At 48.8% G+C, this 25,920-nt stretch overlaps 2 protein-coding genes and 2 long non-coding RNA genes across 6 annotated transcripts in view; 3 read left to right on the top strand and 1 right to left on the bottom strand.

The window, feature by feature from the left end:
- Nucleotides 1-25,920, top strand: part of LOC309376285 — an 85,699-nt gene that overhangs the window by 1,947 nt on the left and 57,832 nt on the right. The window lies entirely within an intron of this gene.
- On the bottom strand, nucleotides 5,081-24,059 carry LOC309376256. 2 transcript variants are annotated; one of them, XR_014171123.1, is made up of 2 exons: nucleotides 23,983-24,059; nucleotides 5,081-5,336 (listed from the first exon to the last, which is right to left on the bottom strand). It is a non-coding gene; the product is annotated as an uncharacterized lncRNA (long non-coding RNA). The 2 variants fall into 2 exon arrangements; XR_014171124.1 differs by lacking the exon at nucleotides 23,983-24,059 and adding an exon at nucleotides 6,685-7,834.
- Nucleotides 6,420-17,982, top strand: LOC309376192 (snake venom vascular endothelial growth factor toxin HF-like). Of its 2 annotated transcripts, none has more exons than XM_081922450.1 (7): nucleotides 6,420-6,714; nucleotides 8,899-8,929; nucleotides 10,272-10,468; nucleotides 12,692-12,771; nucleotides 14,896-14,925; nucleotides 16,407-16,469; nucleotides 17,670-17,982. In XM_081922450.1, exons 1-7 carry the CDS (start codon nucleotides 6,667-6,669, stop codon nucleotides 17,764-17,766), a joined length of 546 nt encoding a protein of 181 aa, XP_081778576.1. In that variant the 5' UTR covers nucleotides 6,420-6,666; the 3' UTR covers nucleotides 17,767-17,982. The 2 variants fall into 2 exon arrangements, with proteins under 2 accessions (XP_081778576.1, XP_081778577.1); XM_081922451.1 differs by lacking the exon at nucleotides 17,670-17,982 and adding an exon at nucleotides 17,092-17,217.
- Nucleotides 23,584-25,920, top strand: part of PPP1R13L (protein phosphatase 1 regulatory subunit 13 like) — a gene marked incomplete at its 5' end in the record, with an annotated part of 56,710 nt that continues 54,373 nt past the window's right edge. The window contains one exon of the mRNA XM_081921971.1: nucleotides 23,584-23,695. The remainder of the gene's footprint in view (nucleotides 23,696-25,920) is intronic.

Below are 25,920 nucleotides of genomic sequence, written 5' to 3'. Positions count from 1 at the left end.
TGGAAATGCCGTTTACCCTTCCCGCCGCAGCGGTACCTATTTATCTACTTGCACCGGTGTGCTTTCGAACTGCTAGGTTGGCAGGAGCTGGGACAGAGCAACAGGAGCTCACCCCGTTGCGGGGCCTAGGAAGGAAGGGGCGGGGGGTGCGGTCTGCCCCGGGTGTCATCCCTCAGGGGGTGACAAAATAGCATACCATGGGGGGGGTGGATCGGGGCGCTTCGCTGCCCGAAACGTCAATGTGGGGTTTGCACCCGTCAGGCGGACTCCGTGGGCCCTATGCTGCCCCCCCCTGGGTGGATCGCCACAGTGGATCGCCCCGCCCCCGCTGCTTCGGGAGCTGGAGCCGCTAGCTACACCCCTGAGCCCGTTGCAGGGATTCGTGTGGGAATGTTCTGGGGTGCAGGAGAGGATATATTGACTAATTATATCCTTATCCAACTTGTGGTAACAAGTTCCCAAAATATCAGCAGAGTTTATAAACCTTCCCCTTTAAGTTTGCAACGGTAACGTCTGCACAGGTTCACTAGAACCTCTATAGCAATTACTCTGGTAATGTCCCCTTTGTTCCCTCTTAAAATACAAGACACAACACAGTCTTTATAAGAGTATAAAAGAGTTTACTCACGTTCTGTTCACAATATGATCCCAGAAGGCACACAGACTTAAAAAGGTAAAATACATTTAGAATCTATCTTGTAGCAAGATAGTCCTTATCTCCTCTCTTGGCTGGGAGCCAAGAGAGCATCCTTAGATGTTTCCTCATCAAAGGAAGATGGCAGAGAGAGGCAAGAGAGAGATGGCTGCCTGCCCTGTGCTTTTATCATTACCTGCACAGGTGAGGCCACACCCATCTCTGGTCACATGCGGAGGAAGTCTGTCCCCAGGAACTTTACCTGCTTGCTGGACAGACATCCCTCCCCATGTTCTAACATGTACACTCTAGGAATGTTGCCATTGACTGCTCCTGGGTTTACATCCCACAATTCGAACCGCCGACCTTCCGATCGGCAAGCCTAAGAGGCTCAGTGGTTTAGACCACAGCACCACATACATTCCAAATGTGGTTGCATCATAGATTGGTACAGGGGCAGCCTGTTCTTCCCATCCGACACCCTGGCTTTTGGGTGCCCCTCCCGTCGCCCCCTTCTTCTCTCTCCATTGATCCCCCCACTTTACACTTTAAAAAGGCCTATATACCTGGATAGCCCTGTGGCATATAGATCATGATTACTCATAATAATGATTGGTGGGGAATGTATCCAAAGGCCATCTAGGCTGACCCCACTCACCACCTAAAATAACAAGACACCACCACCTAGGCCACGCAAACTAGGGCATTGACAGAGAGGAGAGACAAACGTAGGCAGACCAAAGGGGGACCTTCTCTTCTGGTTTTGCCATCCCAGAGACCACCAACCAGACACTACAAAGAAGTCTCATTGCAGGTGGTTGGAATAGATGACCCACGGGGTCCCTTCCAGCTCCACAATTCTGTGATTCTATGAAGTTGGCAGTGAGGCTCCCTCGGAAAGGGGCGTCCTCTCCTCTGTTGAAAGACAGGTTGTATGGGCACCTATCATTAATAACAACAACAACAATAATAATAATAATATATTAATACTCCACCCATCTGGCTGGGTTTCCCCAGCACTCTGGGCAGCTCCCAACAGAATATTAAAAACACAATAAAACATCAAACATGAAAAACTTCCCTAAACAGGGCTGCATTCAGATGTCCTCTAAATGTCAGATAGTTGTTTATTTCCTTGACATCTGGTGGGAGGGTGTTCCACAGGGCAGGTGCCACTACCGAGAAGGCCCTCTGCCTGGTTCTCTGTAACTTGGCTTCTTACAGTGAGGGAACCTCCAGAAGGCCCTCAAAGCTGGACCTCAGTGTCTGGGCAGAACGATGGGGGTGGAGACGCTCCTTCAGGTATACTGGGCCAATTCTTTAGCTGGGATTCTTGCACACAGTGGGTGGGGCTAGATGGCCGTTGGCGTTCCCTTCCAACTCTACCATTCCATGATTCCTTAAGCGAAGGAATGAAGGCCAGAGCACAGGAAGGAGGCTGAATTATGTCCCTGTGGTCTCTTTGTGGAAGGGATGCTTCCTCACCCCACCAGCGGAGAGCTCCCTAAATGGGGTCACTTCCCTTCCCTCTGACCGGGCTCCCCTCCTCCTCCTCCTTCCTTCTGATCAAAGTCAAACAGACATGCAAGCTGTCAGCAGGTCCAGGATTGATGACTGTCGGTCAAATCCCCTCATCCGGCCCAGCCTTGGTTCCTTGTGTGCTGAGCTGGCTTCCCAGCCTTGCAAAGTGTCCGCTGACTCCAGCAATGCCGGGGCCGTCCCCTTGCCAAAAGCCTGTCCCGTTCTGTAGCTGTGAGCCACGCAGGACCCAGCTGCTAGGCCGGCAAATGTCCGGCAGCTGCATCCAGGAATTGAGGTCCTTGGACTGACGCCATCCCTGCTTTTTGGAGGGTTGTGTAGAAGACACCTGTGCGGTGATCCCAGCTGGTCCAAAGCGCATGACCCTGTTAGCTTTGTTGACTGCGGTGTGAGGCGGACAGGATCCACGGGAGACAGGGCTTCCTCGGCTGGGAAATGACACAGCAAGAAAAATGGGGTGGGAGCCACCCCCCAAGGCCTCTTCGTTCAGCCCAAAGAGATTCAGGGGGATTTTTGGAGCTGTTCCGATGGCACACCGCCTTTTAGTCCTGGAATCTCACAGAATCATAGACTTCTCGACTTGGAAGGGATCCCAAGGGGTCATAATTTGAAACCATGGGTTCAAGTCCTGCCCTCCAGAGCAGGAGAAAATAAGTCTACTCCATCTTCCCCCTGAAAACCCTTCAGATATTTGAAGATGGCTATCGGATCACCAAGGTGGCGCTGTGGGTTAAACCACTGAGCCTAGGGCTTGCCGATCAGAAGGTCGGCGGTTTGAATCCCCGCAACGGGGTGAGCTCCTGTTGCTCGGTCCCTGCTCCTGCCAACCTAGCAGTTCGAAAGCATGTCAAAGTGCAAGTAGATAAGTAGGTACCGCTCCGGCGGGAAGGTAGATGCGTTTCCGTGCACTGCTCTGGTTCGCCAGAAGCGGCTTAGTCATGCTGGCCACATGACCCGGAAGCTGTACGCCAATAAAGCGAGATGAGCACTGCAACCCCAGAGTCGTCCGCGACTGGACCAAAAGGTCAGGGGTCCCTTTACCTTTATCATATCACCACCCAGTCTTCTCTTCTCCCCTGTGGCTTCTGCATTGTACTCCTTTGCACTCCTTTGGTAATCCTCACAGAACTCTAGCCCAATGGTTGCCATTAATTTAATTTGATTTTGAATTGATTTTAAAATGAATTGATTTTAGAATGCTGTGTTACTTTTATTGGTGTTAGCCACTCTGAGCCTGGCTCCAGCTGGGGAGGGCAAGATATAAATAAAACATTATTATTATTATTATTATTATTGGGAAACCACAAAGTGGAGCATGTGCAGAGAGCACTTTCCTAGCAAATGAAAGCCATTAAATGATTTTTAAAAGGCAAGAAAGGTAAGAGGGCCGGGGAATTATGCTCCCTCCCTCAGTGCTGCAGTATGTTCTGGTGGGGGCTGCTGTTCTGGGTGGCGGTGGAAGAGAGTGTCCCAGAGCATGTGCAGAGACCCCTTTCCTCAGCACATGTGGTGATCTTTCAGATGCCTGCATCAAATGTCTCTCTGTCTATGTGACACACACACACACACACACACACACACGTTGGTCTGTAAGAAAAAAGATTCCAAAGCTCACAACAGGCCAAACCAAATATTGCAAAATAGCCTGGAAGCTTTTCGTTTCTTCACAGTCCTTCAACAGGCCAGCAAGAAAACGGAACAGTGAGATGGGATGGGAAGCAGGCAGGGAGGGGGAAATGTTGGCCTGAATCTCCGTGTTTTCAACAGCCAAAAAACCAAAACCCTTCCCTTCCCCCTCCTCTCTTCTCCCATCAAGCCTGATGAAGATTTCTGGAGGACTCAGAAGCTAATTTTGCGATATTTTAGTTTGTGGTATTTTGGCTGGCCTAATAAAGGTATGCATTGCATCATTAATTACAATCATTTATCACCTACCATCCACTCCAAGGTCCCAGGGCAGCTAAAACCATTAAAAAGCCATGCTAAAAACCATTTAAAACCAAATGGCAGAAATACGTTGGGTTACATCTCCCCAGGCCTCCATATGGACTTAGTTACCCGTGCAATACAGTATGACATTCTAGGGATCGGATAAGTGTATTCTTACCCACTCAATGTATTCTTCTCATTGTTTATTTGTTGCATTTATATCCGGCCCTTTTCTCCAAGGAGTTCAAGGTGGTGCCCATGGTTCTCCTCCTGCTCCTCATTTAATCCTCACAACAGCCCTTTGAGGTAGGTTAAGCTGTCAGGCAGTGACTGGCCCTGAAGGCTACACCTGGTGAACCTCCCTCAAGTGGGAGGATATGAACCCTGGTCTCTCACAGATCTCAGTCCTACATGTTAAAGCCGTGTTCAAAGTGTTGGTGCTGACCTTTCAAGCCCTAAACGGCCTCAAATGCCCAGTATACCTGAAGGAGCATCTCCCCCCCCCATCGTTCTGCCCGGACACCGAGGTCCAGCGCCGAGGGCCTTTTGGCGGTTCCCTTGCTGTGAGAAGCCAAGTTACAGGGAACCAGGCAGAGGGCCTTCTCGGTGGTGGCGCCCGCCCTGTGGAACGCCCTCCCACCAGATGTCAAAGAGAGAGAAAAACTACCAGACTTTTAGAAGACATCTGAAGGCAGCCCTGTGTAGGGAAGCTTTTAATGTTTAATATACTATTGTATTTTAATATTCTGTTGGAAGCCGCCCAGAGTGGCTGGGGAAACCCAGCCAGATGGGTGGGGTATAAATAATAATAAATTATTATTATTATTATTGCAGTGGCTCTCAAACTCAGGCACCCCTTCGCTTCCATAAACTCATGCCCCAGAGCCCCACCAACCCACCCTATAAAATGCATTTTTCAAAATAGCAGATTCCACGACCCACTGAGCAAGATAATAGCCCAATAAAATTCAAAGCAGGGAAGATTAATTGCATCTTTATTCGGATTCCAATCTAAACGATGTAGTTTAACTAATACAACAGCAAAGATGAACTCAGTCGAGCGGCCCCTGCCTTTCAAAATCTGACAGTCATTTAGCAAGAGTCTTAACATTCCACATTATTGGGAACGAACTCGCTGCTCAGCACATTCTCAATGCAATGGGTGGCCTTGATGAAGTGATAACCAGTGCCTGGCTTAATAAAGCCGCTTTAGCAGGGTTCTCCTCATCACCTCCTGGCAAACAGAAGGGGAAGAAATGGAGTGAGAGATTTTACTTTCTTGGGCTCCATGATCACTGCAGATGGTGACAGCAGTCACGAAATTAAAAGACGCCTGCTTCTTGGGAGAAAAGCGATGACAAACCTAGACAGCATCTTAAAAAGCAGAGACATCACCTTGCCAACAAAGGTCCATATAGTTAAAGCTATGGTTTTCCCAGTAGTGATATATGGAAGTGCAAGCTGGACCATAAAGAAGACTGATCGCCGAAGAATGGATGCTTTTGAATTCTGGTGCTGGAGAAGACTCTTGAGAGTCCCATGGACTGCAAGAACATCAAACCTCTCCATTCTGAAGGAAATCAGCCCTGAGTGCTCACTGGAAGGACAGATCCTGAAGCTGAGGCTCCAAGACTTTGGCCACCTCATGAGAAGAGAAGACTCCCTGGAAAAGACCCTGATGTTGGGAAAGATGGAGGGCACAAAGAGAAGGGGACGAGAGAGGAAGAGATGGTGGGACAGTGTTCTCGAAGCTGCCAGCATGAGTTTACCAAACTGCGGGAGGCAGTGGAAGACAGGAGTGCTCTGGTCCAGGGGGTCACGAAGAGGCAGACAAGACTAAACGACTAAACAACAACAACAAAGCAGGGTTCTTAAATCACCACTTTCAGCGCCCCTCGGTGAATCCCGCCCCCGCCCCCAGGGGGCGTCACGGGCCACTTTGTAAACCCCCGCTCTGACCCTCGCACAACACTGGCACCGCCCTCCTTTCAGATGCCACAAGACTCTTCCACCTGCTTGGCCACAGGAGCGCCCCGTGTCCGTGCGCCAAGACGCACGCAGGCGCCGCTGCCCGTGCCAGGGCGCAGGGATCCTTCCCTAGCCTCTGCTAAGTTGCCAACCCCCACCCCCCCCCCGCCTCACCCCTGGTGCCCTGAGCACAGACAGAGCCCTGGAGAGGCTCCAGCTGGAGCTTCGACGGGGGGGGGGGCAGCCTGCCTTTGAAAGCCCCTCCTTTTTCCAGCTGGGGTGGAGCTCCAACTTTATTTCCTTCTCTCCAGGACATTCCCTGATCCCGCTTCCCTCTGCCCCTTCCTGCCGCCCCCCAGCGCCTCCCTTCCTCATTTCGTCCATCCTCTTATTTGCTTCCAACTTCCAGGAGAAGCGGGTGAGAAGAAAGGTCTCCCTCTCCGCTGCCATCCATGGAGCGCCCGCTCTGTGCCACCCGCTTGTCCCCCTCCGGCTTGGCGGATGCCCTCCTCTGCTGACTCCGGAGCTGGGCGAGCCTGGACCTCGCTGCCCCAGCACCCACCGTCCGCTCCTCGAGCAGATCCAGGACGAAGAGGATGCCAGTCCCTGGGTACCTGGTGGCAATCGCCCTCTTGTGCGCTCAGGTAAAAAGAGCCTCCGGGTGGCACCGGGTGGGGTCTGGAGGAGGAGGGAAAGGCGCGGGGGTCTCTTCCAGGGCTCGGGGCTCCTGCATGCCCTCTTCAAAAAGTGGAAAAGGGAATAAAAAGACCAGCCTTCTCCCCAGCACGAAGGTCTTGCCATGTGTCCCAGGAAGCCTCGCCTCGCTGTTGCCGTGGGCAGAGCCAGCGGGAGACGGGTGTTAAATTCCCCCTGAACTATCCAGCCTTGCGTATTTTTAAAAAATACATCTGGGGGTGCAGAGAGTTTAGAAGGAGGCAAGAAACTATTTCTGTCCCAGGCAGAGCGCGCCGTGGTCCTTGCAAAGCGGGGTTTTTTTTTGACAGCAGGGGCACAGATTTCTTCTCCGTATGGGGATGAATCAACCCGGCGGGCATTCATTAGCGAACGTTTTTTGTATTTATTAGACGTTATTAATTTCATTGCCTTATTCATCGCCTCTGCTTATGAGCCTCCAGCGAAGGGCAGCTCTGCGCCTGTCCTGTCCAGAGGGTATTTCTCATGTTGAGCTTGAATTCGCCTTTTCTTGTTTGGTTTGGGTCCTGAAACGAGATGCGCTCCATCTTCTAAGCAACAGCCAAATAAACCAAGTTAAAAGTAGGGGAAAATATGCCGCGCCCCAGTAATATCCCTAGAAGCGGCAGAGAAGCCAACAAACCCAGCGGAGGCAAAACAGCTCGAATCCATTCGGATGCCTGAGAAAAGAAGGCCTTAAAAATATATTTATTTACTGTTATTTATTTACCATATTTTGGTCTCACCTGTTTCTCCAAGGAGCTGCGCCTGCATCCCTCCCGTTCTCATTTAATCCCCACAACAACCCCGCGAGGTAGGTTAGGCTGAGAAGCAGCAACACGGTCGAGTGGGGGATTCTAACCACTAGGCAAAGCTATTAATTTATTTAAGAATTTCCAGGGCAAGACTCTCTCTGCAAGTGGACATGCGCACGTTCAAAAGCATGGCGAGACGAGCCGTAGCCTGTAAATAAATGAATTAAAGCCGTTTTGCCCAGATATTTAGAAAGCTGGTGCGAGTTTTAATCTGTTTTTAGCCTGTTCAACTTTTTGAAAGAATTATTGTCGTCAGTTCTTCTTATTGCTAATTTCATTGGGGGTTTTTTTGCAAACTGCTGTCAATCTCTCTTTTTTAAATACAATTAAACGGTGTATAAATTTTATGGAATAATAAAATGCATAAAATGATTATAGACAATAATTTTTGCCCCCGAAAACCAGCCGATTGATTCCCTTGAGCTGAAGCTAACTTTTAATTGTCTTGTAGCGGTGGACCGCCATCTAGTGGCTATCCCTGGTAAAGCAGCTTCTAGATAGTTTTAAAAGAACTGCCTTAGAATTAAGGTCTACCTACAAGAAAACATCAAACATTAAAAACTTCCCTACACAGGGCTGCCTTCAGATGCCTTCTAAAAGTCATGTACAGTGGTACCTTGGTTCTCGAACTTAATCCGTTACAGAAGTCCGTTCCAAAACCAAAGCGTTCCAAAACCAAGGCGTGCTTTCCTATGGAAAGTAATGCAAAATGGATTAACACATTCCATTCTTTTATAAACAACCCCATAAACAGCAATTTAACATGAATTTTACTATCTAGCAAGACCATTGATCCATAAAAGGAAAGCAATAAACAATGTACTGCAGTCACACGGTCAATCAGTTAGTAGCTGAATTGGGTTTCACACAGTCAAAAAACCAAAACAAAAAAGCTGCAAAAACAAAAATGCAAAATAGCAGAAACAGACAGACCTCAGCGTAATGCTCAAAGTGGAAGTGTGGTACTCAAACTGGAAGTGTAGCACTCAAAATGGAGCACTTTTGGCTTCCGAAAAAAGTTCGCAAACCAGAACACTTATGGTACTTCCAGCCTTGCAGTGTTTGGGTTCCAAGTTGTTTGAGTATCAAGGTGTTTGAGAACCCATGTGCCACTGTAGTTGTTTATTTCCTTGACATCTGAAGGGAGGGCATTCCACAGGGCAGGCGCCACTACCGAAAAGGCCCTCTGCCTGGTTCCCTGTAGCTTCACTTCTCGCAGGGAGGGAACCGCCAGAAGGCCCTCGGAGCTGGACCTCAGTGTACTATCACAGACCCCACCCAAGGGTGCTCCTTTCTAACTGGTCCTCCGTTCACTTACAGCCGGTGTTGACTTCTGAGCAGCCAGCAGGAGGTGAGTTTCTTGTTCCCACCTTCCCCTTTCTGAAAAACTCATTGCCTTCCTCACGTGGAAAAGCCACAACCTTCCAAACTGCAAAGTTTGCACCCAGGGGCAAAGAGTGTTTTGTTTGCCAGCTACAGCCCCTTTCGGACAGAGATGACTTGGCCACTGCACTCCAGGCACTGGTAACTTTCTGGCTGGATCACTGCAATGTGCTCCACATGGGGTTTTCAGTCGGTCAAAAATGGAAATGTCAGTGGTCCAAAATGCTTTGGCCAGATTACTGGCTGGAGTTCCATTTAGATTTTATAAAAAGGTAAAGGTAAAGAGGGAAGCGGGTGGCGCTGTGGGTTAAACCACAGAGCCTAGGACTTGCCGATCAGAAGGTTGGCGGTTCAAATCCCCATGAGAGGGTGAGCTCCCATTGCTCGGTCCCTGCTCCTGCCAAGCTAGCAGATCAAAAGCACATCAAAGTGCAAATAGATAAATAGGTACCGCTCCGGCGGGAAGGTAAACGGCGTTTCCACAGGGCGGGCACCACCACCGAGAAGGCCCTCTGTCTGGTTCCCTGTAACCTCACTTCTCGCAATGAGGGAACTGCCAGAAGGCCCTCGGCACTGGACCTCAGTGTCCGGGCGGAACGATGGGGGGAGGGAGACGCTCTTTCAGTTATACAGGACCGAGGCCGTTTAGGGCTTTAAAGGTCAGCACCAACACTTTGAATTGTGCTCGGAAACGTACTGGGAGCCAATGTAGGTCTTTCAAGACCGGTGTTATGTGGTCTCGGCGGCCACTCCCGGTCACCAGTCTAGCTGCCACATTCTGGATTAGTTGTAGTTTCCAGGTCATCTTCAAAGGTAGCCCCACATAGAGCGCATTGCAGTAGTCCAAGTGGGAGATAACCAGAGCATGCACCACTCTGGAGAGACAGTCCGCGGGCAGGGAGAGTCTCAGCCTGTGTACCAGATGGAGCTGGTAGATAGCTGCCTGGACACAGACCTGACCTGTGCCACCATGGACAGGTGTGAGTCCAAAATCACTCCCAGGCTGTGCACCTGGTCCTTCAGGGGCACAGTTGCCCCATTCAGGGCCAGGGAGTCCTCCACACCTGCCCGCCCCCTGTCCCCCCCAAAACAGTCCTTCTGTCTTGTCAGGATTCAGCCTCAATCTGTTAGCCGCATCCATCCTCCAACCACCTCCAGACACTCACACAGGACCTTCACCGCTTTCACTGGTTCAGATTTAAAAGAAAGGTAGAGCTGGGTATCATCTGCATACTGATGAACACCCAGCCCAAACCCCCTGATGATCTCTCCCAGTGGCTTCATGTAGATATTGACTGTATGTTCTGCAGTGGTGCCCTTTGAGGAGGTCTGGAGCCGCAGCTACTGCCGAGCCCGGGAGACCCTGGTGGACATCCTGAGCGAATTCCCCCACGAGGCCGAGCACATCTTCAAGCCCCCCTGCGTCCCCCTCTGGAGATGTGCTGGTTGCTGTGGAGACGAGAGTCTGGAGTGCATCGCCGTGGAGACCCGGACCATCGACTTGCAGGTGCGCCGGTGGGGAAAGGGCTGCTGCCCTGCCCCGAGTCCTAGAACCACAGAGGCATCACGGAATTGTAGAGTTCAAAGGGACCCCCAAAGGTCATCCAGCTCAACCCACTGCAAAGCAGGAATTGCAACTTCAGCCCTTCCTTAACGTCGTCACCTTGCAAAGCTCTGGTGGTTTCCCTCAACCTCACTCCACTTATTGGGAGTCCACTTAGGGTCCCAGACTCCCAGTTGCTTAGTTACATGTAAAACCAGAGGCACACTTAATGCTCATAGTACTGTATGGTTGGAAGGGATCCCCCAGAGGTCATGTAGCCGACCCCCCCAGTCAATGCAGGAATCACAACTAAAGAACTCATGGCAGATGAACCTCCCAAGTCTTGCAAGGAACGGTTGAGGTAGCTGAAGAGGAGACTGAAAGGTGATATGATAGCCATCTTTGCATGTCTGAAGGGCTGTCCCATGGAAGAGGGGACTAGCTTGTTTTCTCCTGCTCCAGAGGGTAGGACTCGAACCCGTAGCTTTGAGATACAAGACAGGAGATTCCGACTAAAACTTAGGCAAGATGGTAAAGAGCTGTTCAACGCCGGGGAAGGTGATAGATTCTCCTTCCCTGGAGGTTTTAAGCAGTGGCTGGATGGCCATCAGTCATGAATGCTTCAGTTGAGATTCCTGCATTGCAGGGGGTTGGCCTAGATGACCCCCGGGTGCCCCTTCCAACTCGGTGATTCCACAATGGATGCCAATGGGTCGAATCCGTATGACTTTTTCAGCCTCCCCCCCCCCCCCGCATATCGTATTTTTTGCTCTATAAGACTCACTTTTTCCCTCCTAAAAAGTAAGGGGAAATGTGTGTGTGTCTTATGGAGCGAATGCAGGCTGCGCAGCTATCCCAGAAGCCAGAACAGCAAGAGGGATTGCTGCTTTCACTGCGCAGCGATCCCTCTTGCTGTTCTGGCTTCTGAGATTTAGAATATTTTTTTTCTTGTTTTCATCCTTCAAAAACTAAGTGCGCCTTGTGGTCTGGTGCGTCTTATAGAGCGAAAAATATGGTATATATATAGCGTCTTACGTTTCCACCGAATGTCTTTTGTCCCAGTAGTTTTTATCCATTGACGACAGGGGTTCCATCTGTTCCTTATCGTGGTGGACTTGTCCTTCCACGTTGTTTCCTGTGACGTGACTGCGACAATGTCCAACTGAACAAGTTCAAAAAAATAACTATTCCATGCCTCTACTGTCCATTTTCCTCTGTCTTCCCAACCTAAAGCTATCGTTGCCTTTCCCGCTGATATCATAGCTTTGAAAGTAAACTGGTCCCCTTTCCATATACCCATTGTCATGTAATCAAAGTCTATTGAAAGCTTCACTTTAAACAGTTCATTAATAACCTTTAGGATTTTATTCCAAAATTCCTTTACCGCTGGGCATTCCCAGTACATCTGGGGGAAACATCCCTTGGCTAGTTTTTTTTTTTTTTAAAAGATTTTTATTAGGGTTTCAACAAATTTTATCATAACAAACAAAACAAAACAACGCAATAACAGACAATAAACAATATAACACAAAAAATCAAACAGAAATATATAAGTTCAATTCTTAATTTCATGTACCTTACTTTCCCGACTTCCTCACACCTCCCTTTTCTGTATTCCAATTTCCAAATTAGTTTCAGCAAACTCTTCCATTATTTTGTCTGATTTTAATGTTACTTAATTTCTTTTAAATTAACCATTATCACTATTAACCACTTATCTTCTAATCCCCCATCATTGATTAATTTTGCTATGTTTCTTTACTTGTTACTTATAAGACATCTTTGCACGTTCCTTTCAACTTTGTCACTAATGCCGCACTATCTCTATATCCTGCATCGTTTTAACATTCAAATAGTTTACAATGTTTTTGCAGATCATCTTTAAACTTCATCCAATCTTCTTCTGTTTGTTCTTCTCCCAAGTCTCGGATTCTGCCAGTCATTTCTGCCAATTCCATATAGTCTATCCCTTGGCTAGTTTAGTGTATGACTAACATTGGATCTGATCCAGGATTTGGCAAGAAGCCTAGCAGGCACACGAGGGTATGTCTGGCTGGATGAAGCCCAAAGTTCAGTCTTCCCCAGCACACTGTCTCCGTCGTCTAGTGGGGCAGGTACCCGAGGAGGACGGGAGCTGGAGTGCGTGCAGCTGGTGGAAGGTGACATGTCCCCCTTCCCCCTTGGCAGGTGGTCCGAGTGAGCCCCATTCTGGGCACGACACAGCAGGAAGAAATGAAGTTCGTGGAGCACACCCGCTGCTCTTGCAGGTGAGACGAAGGCCAAGCAGGAGCCAGCTGGGAGGTTTGGCGGGGAGGGTCTGCAACTGGATGTTGGGGGGGTGTGGAGGGGCATAAAGGGTTCCGCGACCAGAAGGAGTATCAGAAAGAGTGGGATAAATTTAATGATTATCTAGTTAAATTTGTTAAGTTAAATTAATTGAAAATAGCTTGCAGATACTTAATTGGCTTAGGATTTTATTTATGTGAAGTGATGAATTAATATGTTTAATTCCATAAGATTTAAGGATGTTAATGTTTAAGTTAAATTTCATAAGAATTGGGATTTGGAAAACCGTTAAAAGGACATGCAATGAAATTCAACCAAGGGGAAGCGAGGAAGTCACTTAACTTAATTTTCAATAAGGCTATGATTTATGTTTGTTTGTCTTGTTTGTTTGTTTGTTTGTTTATAATATTGTGAAAACAAACAAACAAAATTTGGGGGGGAAGGGTTCCGTTTTATGCCACAGCTCATTCTCGCTGCACCCCAGAACCTATTTCCCAAACCACAGCTCATCCCTATAATGTATGGTGCACTTGTAAAAGTGCCCCTGAGCACGTACAGAGGTTCCCCCTCTCCCCCATATCCACCCATTCCCTGAATTTTAGAAAATGTGCATTTGGGACTCTTTAGTTCAGGGGAAAAGAAAAGGAAGGAGTGATTTGGTCGAAGTTTATAAATAAGTATGGTATCGGATAATCTGAAAGCTCAACCGAACACTCAGGAAATGGACAAATTGATGCAGAATGTAGAGAAGGATCTAAACACCTTCACAGAGGAGGTCAGGTAATTGAAAGCGCAGAAATTCAACGGGGACAAAAATGATTATGCTCACAACAATGTATATTGGTGGTTCAGTGACAATGATAAAAACAAGAACAAACAGACCAGAAGATGTGCTGGTGGTAATACGCCACGAGATTTCCCTAGTGACTGTGATTCCATTAGTGACATAGAGAGAGATAGGGAGTTGCAGCTTAGATCCAGTAGGCGCTGTCCGGGTTTTCGCGAGGGCCAGATGACACGTCCTCACAGGAGAAAAGGATCATTGGTTGTTAATTTGTCTTCTCATAATTTAACTAGAGCAGAATTAAGTATATTAAAGCCCTATACAGCCTAGGACTCTCGTATCTACGGGACTGCCTCTCCTGGTATGTCCCACAGAGGACCTTACGGTCTTCAAACAAAAACATCTTGGAGGTCCCGGGCCACAGGGAGGTTAGGCTGGCCTCAACCAGAGTCAGGGCCTTTTCAGTACTGGCCCCGGCCTGGTGGAACGCTCTGCCACAAGAGACTAGGGCCGTGCAGGACTTGACATCTTTCCGCAGGGCCTGCAAGACGGAGCTGTTCCGCCTGGCCTTTGGCCAAGGCGCAGTCTGACCCCCTCCTTCGGTAATCCTCACAGAACTCTAGCCCAATGGTTGCCATTAATTCGATTTGAACTGATTTTATAATGAACTGATTTTAGAATGTTGTATTATTTTACTGTTGTTAGCCGCTCTGAGCCCGGCTTCGGCTGGGGAGGGCGGGATGTAAATAAAAATTTATTATTATTATTATTGAGAAAGGATTGGGTTTTGTACCCACACCAAGCTATTCTGCCTTCCAAACTTGTGTAGATATTCATAAGATCATTTGTCAAATCACACTTAGATCCTGTTTTGCAAGTATGGCATGGAGGAAGTGGCAATTTCTCGTCCCCCTCTCTCATAAGACTAGAACTCATGGACATATAATGAAGCTGGAAATTCAGGACAGATATAGGAAAGGGCTCCTTTCACACAGCACAGAGTTAGACCATGGAACTCACTGCCACAGGAAGCAGGGTTGGCCACCCGCTTGGATGGCTTTAGAAGAGGAAGAGACAAATTCATGGAGGACTAGTTGGGATATTGGCCTGATCCAACAGCCAGGCTCTCCTTAGGTCCTTGTGGAACCTCCAGCTGCAGCGGCAGTCTATCTACATTCCTAGGTTCTTAGGGATATTTGGCCACTTCGAAAACAGGATGCCGGACTGGGTGCTTTTTCTACGGGAGGCACACACACCAGATCAGCTTCAACCAATCCATCCGCTTCCGCTTGAGTAAATATATGTTTTCCTCTTTTTCCAGGCCTCGGCGGAAACGTTTGAAAGGCGAGAGGTAAGTGGTATATAATAATAATAATAATAATAATAATAATAATAATAATAATAATAATAATTTATTATTTATACCCTGCCCATCTGGCTGGGTTTCCCCAGCTACTCTGGGCGGCTTCCAACGGAATATTAAAATACAATAACCTATTAAACATTAAAAACTCCCCTAAACAGGGCTGCCTTCAGATCTCTTCTAAAAGTCTGGTAGTTGTTGTTTTTCTCTTTGTGGGAGGGCGTTCCACAAGGCAGGTGCCACCACCGAGAAGGCCCTCTGCCTGGTTCCCTGTAACTTGGCTTCTTGCAGCGAGGGAACGGCCAGAACAGCAGAACTAACCATGAAAACTCTTTAAAACATTCGGAAGATAAAATAAACAATGAAAACACGCATCAACATCTGCCTGCCTGGTGCCAGAGTTCAGGTGCTGCCACACTAAAATATTGACTTCTTTAGAAATGTGGAATGGGGTCTTATGTGGCAGCTGGAACAGGGCCACTTCCATAGATCGAAGCGGTTGAGGGGGAGGTACCTGGGATAAGGAGATCTCACAGGTGAACCGGTCCCAAATTGTTCAGGGCTTTATATATTAATAGCAGCACCTTGAATGTGGCCATTGTGAATCAGAGCAGATCTCTGGGCACAGGTGTTGCCAAGGCTACCTTCCTGCCCAGGGCCGGATTTAGATTTGATGAGGCCCTAATCTCCTGAAGGTAATGGGGCCATTTATATGTCCAGCTGTCCTTTGTCAACAACAAATTGCCGCTGTTTTTTGTGTTGAATATATGCTATTTGGTAATTTATGGACCTAATATGTATCTAAAGGGACATGGGTGGCGCTGTGGGTTAAAGCACAGAACCTAGGACATGCTGATCAGAAGGTCGGCAGTTCGAATCCCCGCGACGGGGTGAGCTCCCGTTGCTCGGTCCCTGCTCCTGCCAACCTAGCAGTTCGAAAGCACATCAAAGTGCAAGTAGATAAATAGGTACTGCTCCAGCAGGAAGGTAAACAGTGTTTCTGTGCGGTGCTCTGGTTCCCCAGAAGCAGCTTAGTCATGCTGGCCACATGACCCGGAAGCTGTACGCCGGCTCCCTCGGCCAATAAAGCGAGATGAACGCCGCAACCCCAGAGTCAGTCACAACTGGAACTAATGGTCAGGGGTCCCTTTACCTTTACCTAAAGAAATATACAATAATAAGAGTACATTCAATTGTAAAAAAGGAATATACAATGGGATAGACAGGAAGTCCAAAGTGTTGGTACAGATATGACTTTTTTGTCTTTGTTTTTTCCTTTTCTTCCTTTTTTGTTACCTTTAGGTATATAAACTTTGTATATAAATTTTGTAAACATGTTGAAAATTATATGATAATAAGCATTGTACTGTAATATGATATTCTTTACAGATATAACATAATAACATTAATAAATAAATAAAACTGCCAAAAAAGACAAAAAAAGATTTACCTGTCTCTCCTTTCCCCAGGAGCCACCGGATTGGGCCCAAGAGGAGACCCCGGGAGCCAAGCCTGACGCCTTTTACACCACTGTAGGTACACGAGAGCACGGTGTCTGCGTGGCAGTTGGCGACAATAGGAAAGAGGGGGAGAAATTGCCTGCAAAAGCCTGGCATCTCCAGATTAAAAATAAAGGTCCATTGGGAGAACGTGATGGGAAAGACTGAGAGAGGCTGCCAGCCAGAGTAGACAACATGGTTAGATGGACCAACGCTCTGACCCAGGTGGTTTCATAACATTATTCCTTACTTGTAAAGCTTCTCAGGTGTCCTAGGAGATTGAAAGGTCAGGCAAGCCTTGCCTGCAGGCTCTCGATTGAAAAGACGCAAGAGGAAAGAGGAACAGGGAGGGCAGAGGAAAAGTAGCGAGCTCAGTTGCCAAGTATTGATGTTACATACTCAGAGCAGTGCAGTCTGATCTGGAGGGGCACCGTGCTTTTATGAGCATATTTCACACCCGACCAGCACCCCTTAGTTCTCTAGATGGTGGGTGGGGCCAGAGCATAACCCCGCCCTCTGGCTTCGGGATGGAGGGAATGAAGGGCAATGTTACGATAGGGTTAGCAATGTCCTGAGCTGCCTGTGGGTGCCGCTGTTGCTTCAGCCCTGGCTATTTAAACCAGCCCTTTATCTCCCCAATTTTCCTCTCCTGCAGTGCAGAATTCTGTAAAGTCAGCAGGTCTGCTGGGGACTGGCACCTTCAGACCTCTCCAGTGTAATAAACGAAAATCTGCCCTTATTTCCTTATGGGGGACACAAGAGCCCTTATAGAGTCCTTTGCAGGTTCTCCATCATAAAATCATACCTACATCACAGAAAGGGCGGTCTACAACAGAAATCTGAGTGCATTGTTTATCTCCTGTCTGGCAGGTTACCTATTAATGCTCACTTGATTGGATACCCTGGGGAGCCTGGCCAGTCTTTTGTAATGATAAATACTTAGTTCCTGAGCCAGGTCACAGGCTCACCCTATTCATACACAGACATACCCTGAAGGAAAAGACAATGGGGAGGCTTGTCCATTTTCCTTTGACCTTGCAGAGAAATCATTGGGTCAGTTTGGGAGACAAAATGGTTTTCAGGGCTGTTTTCCTGTGCTGCTTCAGACATGTGGTTTATATATCTTTATGTACGTGTTTGCTTGGTACATTTATGAACATTTATTATATATATCAGACCTTATTTTTTTTATTTCACCCCCCCCCAAACCTGTTGCATGTGGTTTTATTTCAGCTGCAAACTCCCCGGTGCGGAGAGACCAGAGGCGCAGCACAGAGACCAAGAAGAAGCCAAGAATTTGCCCCTGTCCGAGAGAGACATTCCTGTCTGAAATCCGGACGCAGGCAGGACTTCCTCGTTCCCAGCTGCCCATGCAAGAATGGCGGACAGAAAAATCCCTGCAGGCCCAGTCTGGGGGCTGCCCTCCGTGGGGGCTGGGGTCAGGGGCTGCCCTTTTCTGGACGCTGATGGGATCGGGAGACCCTCCATCTACAAAGGGGTGGGGCAGCCGTCCGCTGACCATCCATTAAAGAGTCCTGCTCCCTGACTGCTCCCCAGATACATCTTACAGACTTCCCTGATCTGGTCCCCGCCAGCTGTTTCGAACTCAGAACTCCAAAGAGAGGACCAGGTTGGGGTGGCCGGACCGTGGCGTGCCGACGCATTTCCCCCTTCTTCTGATGACCCAAAAAGGCATGTTTTGTTTCTGCACTAAAAAAGGAGCCTTTTGCAAAGCATTCCTGCCCCCCACCCCATCGCTGCCTCCCTCCCTCCCTCTTTTATTTATGACGCATCGTTCTTAGGTCTAAAACACATGTCCAGGCATGCGTCTCGCGTGTGGCTGTATGTGTGGAAGTGAGTGTTTGTGTGTCCACCCGAAGGACGTTGCGTTGGTTTCCGTGCGCTCCTAGCATGAAAGAAGCCGCAGCTTTTTGCAAATGTTGTGTTTTTAAAATAGCATTTTCTATGCCCCGCCATCAGGGAAAAACCCAGTGCTTACTTTTGAAAACAGGAGATGTTATATGGGCTGACCGAAATTGAGGCACTTCAAACCCCAGATAAGTGGGAATCAGCTTTGGCTACTCAGTGGTGGTGAGGGAAAAGCACTCTCCACATGTGCAATGACACTCTTTCCACTATTATTATTATTATTATTATTATACCATATATTTCAGTTTATGTCTTCATTAGCCTCTCATCTTGCAAGTCAGCCTTCCAAGTGCATTAGAATTACTTGAGCAGCGTTGAAGGGCATTGAAGCCCACCTCATTGATATTTCTTTTTAGCCACTGGCTTATGAAGCCACTCACGCCTCCTTCATTTCCTCGACAAAACACCGCAGAGCCTTTCCTTCCTCACTGCCGAGAAGCCTGCCTTTTGAAGTGCTTTGGAGTTAATTGTACAGCGCTAAACTGCATTGAAGTCTGCTGCGTGTTTCTTTCAAGCACCGACAGATGGAGCTGGTGCTTTCCTTAACCCTGCTGTCAGCGATGCTCTGGGGAAGAGAATAGCACTTTTAAAAACTAGGCCCCGAGAGAGTAGGAATCCTGCGCCAGGAGATCCTGAAGTGTAGAAGGAAAGTCGGCGGTAAACCTAGGTGTGGCACTGGTACCCTTTTGGTTATTATGGCCACAAACCACTTTTAAAAAACACACCCACCTGTATGGACGAAAGAGAGGATTATATATTTTTGCATGCATGCTCTGTAGATGGCTAAGAACAGATTTACCACCTAAAACACCACCTGCAAGTTCTGTGCAGTGGTTTGATTTCATTGGATACGTGGGATTACAGAGGATAAGACTTACCCGTGACTATCAGTGGCTAAGAGCCACAACGGCTATGCCCTGCCTCTACGGACAGAGGCATCACTTCTGAATACCAGGAGGGGAGAGCGTTCTTGTGGTCAGATCCAGTTTCTGAGCTTCCCATTTGAGCACCTTGTTGACCACTGTGAGAACAGGATGCTGGCCAAATTGGCCATCGACCTACCTGGTCCAGCAGGGTCTTCTTATAGAGCCTCCAGGTCTAGAGGAAGTCTACCTGGGTTCCTAGAGGTATTTGGCCACTGGGAGAACAGGATGCTGGCCTGAAACAGGATGCTGGCCTGATCTTATAGCCTTACGACTGCAGAGCTTAAACAAACTCAAAGGGTTTGTGCATGCGCTGTGTCTTTCAACCTTTATTGGGAGTTGGGAAATAGATTGAGGAAGCAGAACGAGACTGGGATGTTCACTTCCTTTCTGGCTCTATGTAAATCCTGGATGTGGGTGGCGCTGTGGGTTAAACCACAGAGCCTAGGGCTTGCCGATCAAAAGGTTGGCAGTTCGAATCCCCGCGATGATGGGGTGAGCTCCTGTTTCTAAGTCCCTGCTCCTGCCAACCTAGCAATTCAAACGCACTCAAAGTGCAAGTAGATAAATAGGTACCGCACCGGCGGGAAGGTAAACGGCGTTTCCGTGCGCTGCTCTGGTTCGCCAGAAGTGGCTTAGTCATGCTGGCCACATGACCCGGAAGCTGTACGCCAGCTCCCTCGGCCAATAAAGCAAGATGAGCACCACAACCCCAGAGTCGGCCACGACTGGACCTAATGGTCAGGGGTCCCTTTACCTTTACCTTTAAATCCTGGAGATCAAACCACTTGCAAAAGTTATATCCATGTCTACGGGAAAGATATGTCACAAAGTGATAGATTTTGTGGTTTTTGGCGTGTGGTTTTGATGTTCCGATCGAGTGAGCCAGTTATAAAGGTGAGTTTTATCTGCTTCCTTTTCTGGACTGTTAAATCTTCAAGAGTCCGACTGTGATTCATTCGCCTCGCCCCAGTTATGGCCAAATAAATTCCCTCTCCCTGCCACTGTTTGCTTTACAAAAATGCACACGGATATTCTTAAATGTAAAGTGAAAAAGTTCCCAGGCACTTTTCGAGGGGTGGAATGGGGGGGGGGATTTCCTGATTAAGAGGCAGTGTGGTGTAGTGGTTAGAGTGTCAGACTAGGACCTGGAAAACCAGGTTCTTATGACTGCAGAGCTTAAACAAATTGGTAGGGTTTGTGTTTGTGTCTTTCAGTTTTTATTGAGAGGTGGGAATCAGATTTAGAAGGCAGAATGAGACTTGAGTGCTCACTTCCTTCCTGATTCTATGTAAATTCTGGCGATCAAACCACTATTAAAATTTTTATCTGTGTCTGAGGGCAGGATCTGTGACACAGTGGTTGCTTTTTGTGGTTTCAGACATGTGGCTTTTTATGTTCTGATTGATTGAGATGGTTGTAAAGGTGCGTTTTATCTGTTTCTTCTTTGGGGCTGTTAAATTTACAAGAGTCCGACGGTGATTCACTCGCCTCTCCCCAATTATGGCCAAATAAATTCTCGCCCTGCTGGTGTTTGCTTTACACAAATGCACATGAGTATTCTTATTTACAAAAAATCTGTTTACAAACAGATATCCCCCGCCCTTTTTTCCCGGCAAGTGTTTCAAATTGTGGGTGTCGTTGGATTTCGGGATTTAAAAATTATTATTATTATTATGAAAAAAGCATTGGTGCCGCAGCTAAATCCTTTTAAAAGGCCATTTGCTTTGCTTTGACTCCATCCTATAGAAAGGTCACCAGACAGTTTTCTATAGCCAGCTTAAAGATTTCTTTTTTCTTTTTTAAAGAAAACAAAAGAGAATTCAGCTTTCAAAAAAGTTCCCAGGCACTTTTTGACAGCGCGGTGGAGGGAAATTTCCTGATTAAGAGCCAGTGTGGTGTAGTGGTTAGAGCATCGCACTAGGACAGGGGTTGGCAACCTAAGGCCCGTGGGCCGGATCAGGCCCAATTGCCTTCTAAATCCGGCCCACGGACGGTCCGGGAATCAGCATGTTTTTACATGAGTAGAATGTGTGCTTTTATTTAAAATGCATCTCTGGGTTATTTGTGAGGCATAGGAATTTGTTCACCCCCAATCTTCCACCAATCTTAATTCCGGCTTTTGGATTCATCCAGCCCAGCCTTTCGCATGATGAATTTTGCATATAAGTTAAATAAGCAGGGAGATAATATGCAGCCTTGTCGTACTCCTTTCCCAATCTTGAACCAATCAGTTGTTCCATATCTAGTTCTAACTGTAGCTTCTTGTCCCACATTGAGATTTCTCAGGTGACAGATGAGGTGATCAGGCACTCCCATTTCTTTAAGAACTTGCCATAGTTTGCTGTGGTCGACACAGTCAAAGGCTTTTGCATAGTCAATATGATATGATAGCCATCTTTAAATATCTCAAGGGTTGTCACATGGAAGATGGAGAAAGCTTGTTTTCTCCTGCACTGGACGGTAGGACTCGAACCCGTGGCTTCAAGTTACAAGAGAGGAAATTCCGACTGAACATCAGGAAGAACTTTCTGATTGTAAGAGACATTCAGCAGTGGCACCAACTCTCTTGGCAGTTTTTAAGCAGAGGACGGGTGCCAGGGATTCTTCATCAGTGATTTCTGGGGTTGGACTAGATGACCCTGTGGGAACCCTTCCAAATCTATGATTCTAAGTTAGCCACCCTCTTATTAAGGATGGAGCCAAGTTACAGGGAACCAGGCAGAGGGCCTTCTCGGTGGTGGCGCCTGCCCTGTGGAACGCCCTCCCACCAGATGTCAAAGAGAAAAATAACTACCAAACTTTTAGAAGACATCTAAAGGCAGCCCTGTTTAGGGAAGCTTTTAATGTTGAATAGGTTATTGTATTTTAGTGTTTTGTTGGAAGCCGCCCAGAGTGGCTGGGGAAACCCAGCCAGTTGGGCAGGGTATAAATTTATTATTATTATTATTATTATTATTATTATTATTATTATTATTATTATTACCAAGGTGAAGCCCTGGAGGGAATCTGGTGATGGACTTAATCTTAATCTTCAGCAGGGGAGAGAAATGCCAAGCTGGCAAGGCCAGGAACCGCTCCTGGCTTGGCTGCTACCTTTCTGCTTTCGGGGAGAGGCGCTGCTGACTCGAGGGCGATTCCCGGCTCTCTGGACCGGTTTCTGCGCTGCAGAAGGAGCCGGAGAGAAAAGGCTGGCATTCCAAAGCCATGTGTCACCCGGCGGGCGCGGGGGCTGCTGGGAGTTGTAGTCTTCTCCCCCCTTCAGCTGGAGAAGGTCCCAGGTGTGCTGCCGTCCCCTTTTCTCTTTCCCGATCCTCTCCTCGATTGTTTTAGCTGGCCCCCACCCCGCCTGCCCTCCACGTGCCAGCTCATCAGAGACAGTGATGTGGCCTCTGAGCATGGGCAAAGTACTTTCCCCCCCCTCCCTCCCTCCAGGGAATCCAGGGCGAATCAGAATGGTAAAAAAACAACAACAGGGAATGCAATTCAAAGAAGGCGCAGTGTTTCCAATAATAATAATAATAATAATAATAATAATAATTTTTATTTATACCCCGCCCTCCCCAGCCAAGACCGGGCTCAGGGAGCCTAACAATCAATAATAAAAACAAGTTGATTAAAATACAACTTTAAAAACAAGATTAAAATACAACATTAAAACCCATGGGGGGGCCGCGTTGTACCCCCGTATCCACACCTTAAAATAAGCGCCCTCCATCCCCCGACAGACCAGCAGCAAGAATGACTTCAGACCCCCCCCCCAAAGAAAAAGAGAGGGAAAGGGCTTGCGGGGACAGCCTGGGCACTCTGCCCATGCTCAGAGGTCTCCCTGCAGCGTCGGCTTCCAATCGGATCCCACCCCGCCCCGTCGCGGGACCTTGTGTGTGTGTGTGTGTGTTTTAAATTTTTATTAAATTTATTAAATAATGCAAGAATGTCAAAAAAAGAGACACATTTCAAACATATGCATCTAAAAACACAATCATTCACACATTGTTAAACGATATTTAGAAACCAAGAAAAGAAGCAAAGACAAATTGGGAAATGGAAAGATACTTTGCGTAAACAACGCTTGCACGCAAACATGCATTGCCATGCCACAAAAATCCCCCAAACACCAAATGCAAATCTTTGTGCGTGTGAACGGCCCTAATAATCCGGTTCAGGGCAGGACTACCAGTCCCAGAATGCAGCAGGAGCCGCTCCGGAGCTGTCCTACCTGTTGGACGGCCAAGGAAAGCCGCGGTGGGCGGAGGCAGCGGGCAGGGAGCCCGACCTGTTCCCGGGGAGAGGCGTGGGGCGCACGGCGGCGGCGGCGGATCACTCCCAGGAAGAGCCCCGACGGCGGCGGCGGCGGCGGCCGGAGCCCCCCCGGGAGAAGCACCAGCAGCGCCCGTTCAGCCCCAGGTCGGTCCGCGGAGGGCGAGGGGACGGGGGCAAAGTTTGGCAAACTTGGCCAAACTTGGCTAAACTTTGGGAAACTTGGCTAAACTTTGGGAAACTTGGCCAAACTTTGGCAAACATTTCCCTCTAAGCGCCCAGCCGGGGTGGAAAAGCCTCCTTTAGGTGGGGGCGGCCAAGGGTTTGGGGGGCGCGGGTCCTTCACCCCCCAAAAAAAACTTTCCCCCAGGCGGGGACTGGGCGGAGGAATGAGGGTCCCCCCCCTCCCCAAAGCCGTCCAACGCGCCTCCTACCTCTGCGTGGGAAACTGCTGCTCTGCGTTTTTTCTTGCCGCTTTTTGGGGGGGTCTTGCCAAGATGCCCCCATTTTCCGTCTCCCCTTTTCCTCTCCTCCCTGATTCTCTCTCTCTCTGGGAATCGGATCCGCCTGTCTCCAGGGCACCGCGGCGGCTGGAGGTGGGGGGGTCGGCCGGCAGGCGGATCCGATTCACGCCCGGGCTTGCTCTCGCCCTGCGCTGCAGACATTTTGGGTGCGATTATTCACCGCTGCAGAGCCAGGCAGGCAGGCAGCCTCAAACCCCCCCCCCCTTCCACCAAAGACTGGAGGGGAGCGGGGAGGGAGGGGCCGCCCTGGAATTTGACTTGGAAGAGAGAACGCACCCCCCCCCCGCGCGCGCAAAAAAGAGAGATTTATTTATTTTGTTTTGGAAAAAAGATGTTTGCCAAAAGAGAGCCTAGCCTCCCGGGTTTCTTTTCCCCTTCTGAGTTTGCAAATTGCATCCTATTTTTGGCGGCTGGTACATTAGGGTGGTGGGTGGTGGGAAAGGAGGTCTGCGGTGGAGAGCTGCTTGGCATGCAGAAGGGTGTCCCGGGTTCAGGGGCGCGGGTGGCGCTGGGGGTTAAACCACAGAGCCTAGGACTTGCCGATCAGAAGGTTGGCGGTTCGAATCCCCGCGACGGGGTGAGCTCCCGTTGCTCGGTCCCAGCTCCTGCCCACCTAGCAGTTCGAAAGCATACCAGTGCAAGTAGATAAATAGGTACCCCTCCAGTGGGAAGGTAAACGGCGTTTCCATGTGCTGCAACTCTCTATGTTCAGGCGCTGCCCCCAAAACCTCAGTCGGCCATCTCCCCATTTCCTGGTCTGATTTCTTACATACAACCGGCCCAGCGTTGTCTCTGCCTGCCATGGGGCTTAGACATCACCCCAAAAGGGTCTGCCAGCCTCTTGCACTGGGCACCAGCTGCCACTGCTCTCCCGACGGGGCCTTGGCGAGGGTGGCTGCCCCCGATTGCCCTGCGAGCGGCACAACGGTGTGTGTGTATGTGTCATAGGGGCACAAAACAGGCCCCAAAGCTCCCTTGAATATTGTGTTGTCATCAAAGAAGCTTCGGCAAGTGATACATGGAATAAGCAGGGTAAGAAGGGACGCTGAGGGTCATCCAGCAGGAGTCCCAACGGCAAATGACACACACTGGCAGCTAAAAATATTTCACGTTTTCTTTGCTGCGTGAGAAGGTGCGGCTGCGGTTTCACCGGAGGCTTGGTGTGGGCAGCTGCCCAGGCAGAGGGTGTGGCGGGCGGCGTGTTCTCCTGGGCCTGGGCCCAGCTGCCTCCGGTGGCCCCGTGCCACGTGAGGAAAGCTTCCAGTGGCGAAGGCATTGTGCGATAATTGGGATAATCCGTACGTGTAAAAGATGGGCATGCCCGAATCCGCCTTGGGTTATCCTGATCCACGTTAATGGCGCTTTACCCAACATGCAGGGTCCCTGCCCCTCCCACTCTCACGCACCCTAAAAAAATTGGGGGTTGACCACCTGTAAGCAGCACAAGGGGTTCCTCAGAGGTAAAGGGGGGCAGGGGGGGAACAGAGTGGAGGAAATATGCATTTATTTCTGATATGTGTGATTCAGCGTAATAGGAGGATGGAGCAACCAAAACAGTCAGGGAGACCGAGAGACTAGGAGAAAAAGGGTTGTGGCATTTTGGACTCTTTAGTTTAGAGAAAAGGCAAGTGATACCTTTTAACCATTAAAGCCCTATACGGCCTAGGACCCCCGTACCTACGGGACCGCCTCTCCTGGTATGTCCCACGGAGGACCTTACAGTCTTCAAATAAAAACATTTTGGAGGTCCCAGGGCACAGGGGGGTTAGGCTGGCCTCAACCAGAGCCAGGGCTTTTTCGGCCGTGGCCCCGATCTGGTGGAACGCTCTGTCACAGGAGACTAGGGCC

This window comes from Podarcis melisellensis, assembly GCF_964234715.1.
Source record: "Podarcis melisellensis genome assembly, chromosome: 8".
NCBI classification, from domain to species: domain Eukaryota; kingdom Metazoa; phylum Chordata; class Lepidosauria; order Squamata; family Lacertidae; genus Podarcis; species Podarcis melisellensis.
Note: the sequence above shows the minus strand (reverse complement) of the source record. Positions and strands in the feature narration are given on the sequence as shown.

Excerpts from the sequence above, each read along its gene's own strand:
- LOC309376192 (XM_081922450.1), top strand. The coding sequence starts at position 6,667 with ATGCCAGTCCCTGGGTACCTGGTGGCAATCGCCCTCTTGTGCGCTCAG. Across the intron at positions 12,772-14,895 it reads CACACCCGCTGCTCTTGCAG|GCCTCGGCGGAAACGTTTGA; the intron begins GTGAGACGAAGG and ends CTCTTTTTCCAG. Across the intron at positions 14,926-16,406 it reads AAACGTTTGAAAGGCGAGAG|GAGCCACCGGATTGGGCCCA; the intron begins GTAAGTGGTATA and ends TCCTTTCCCCAG.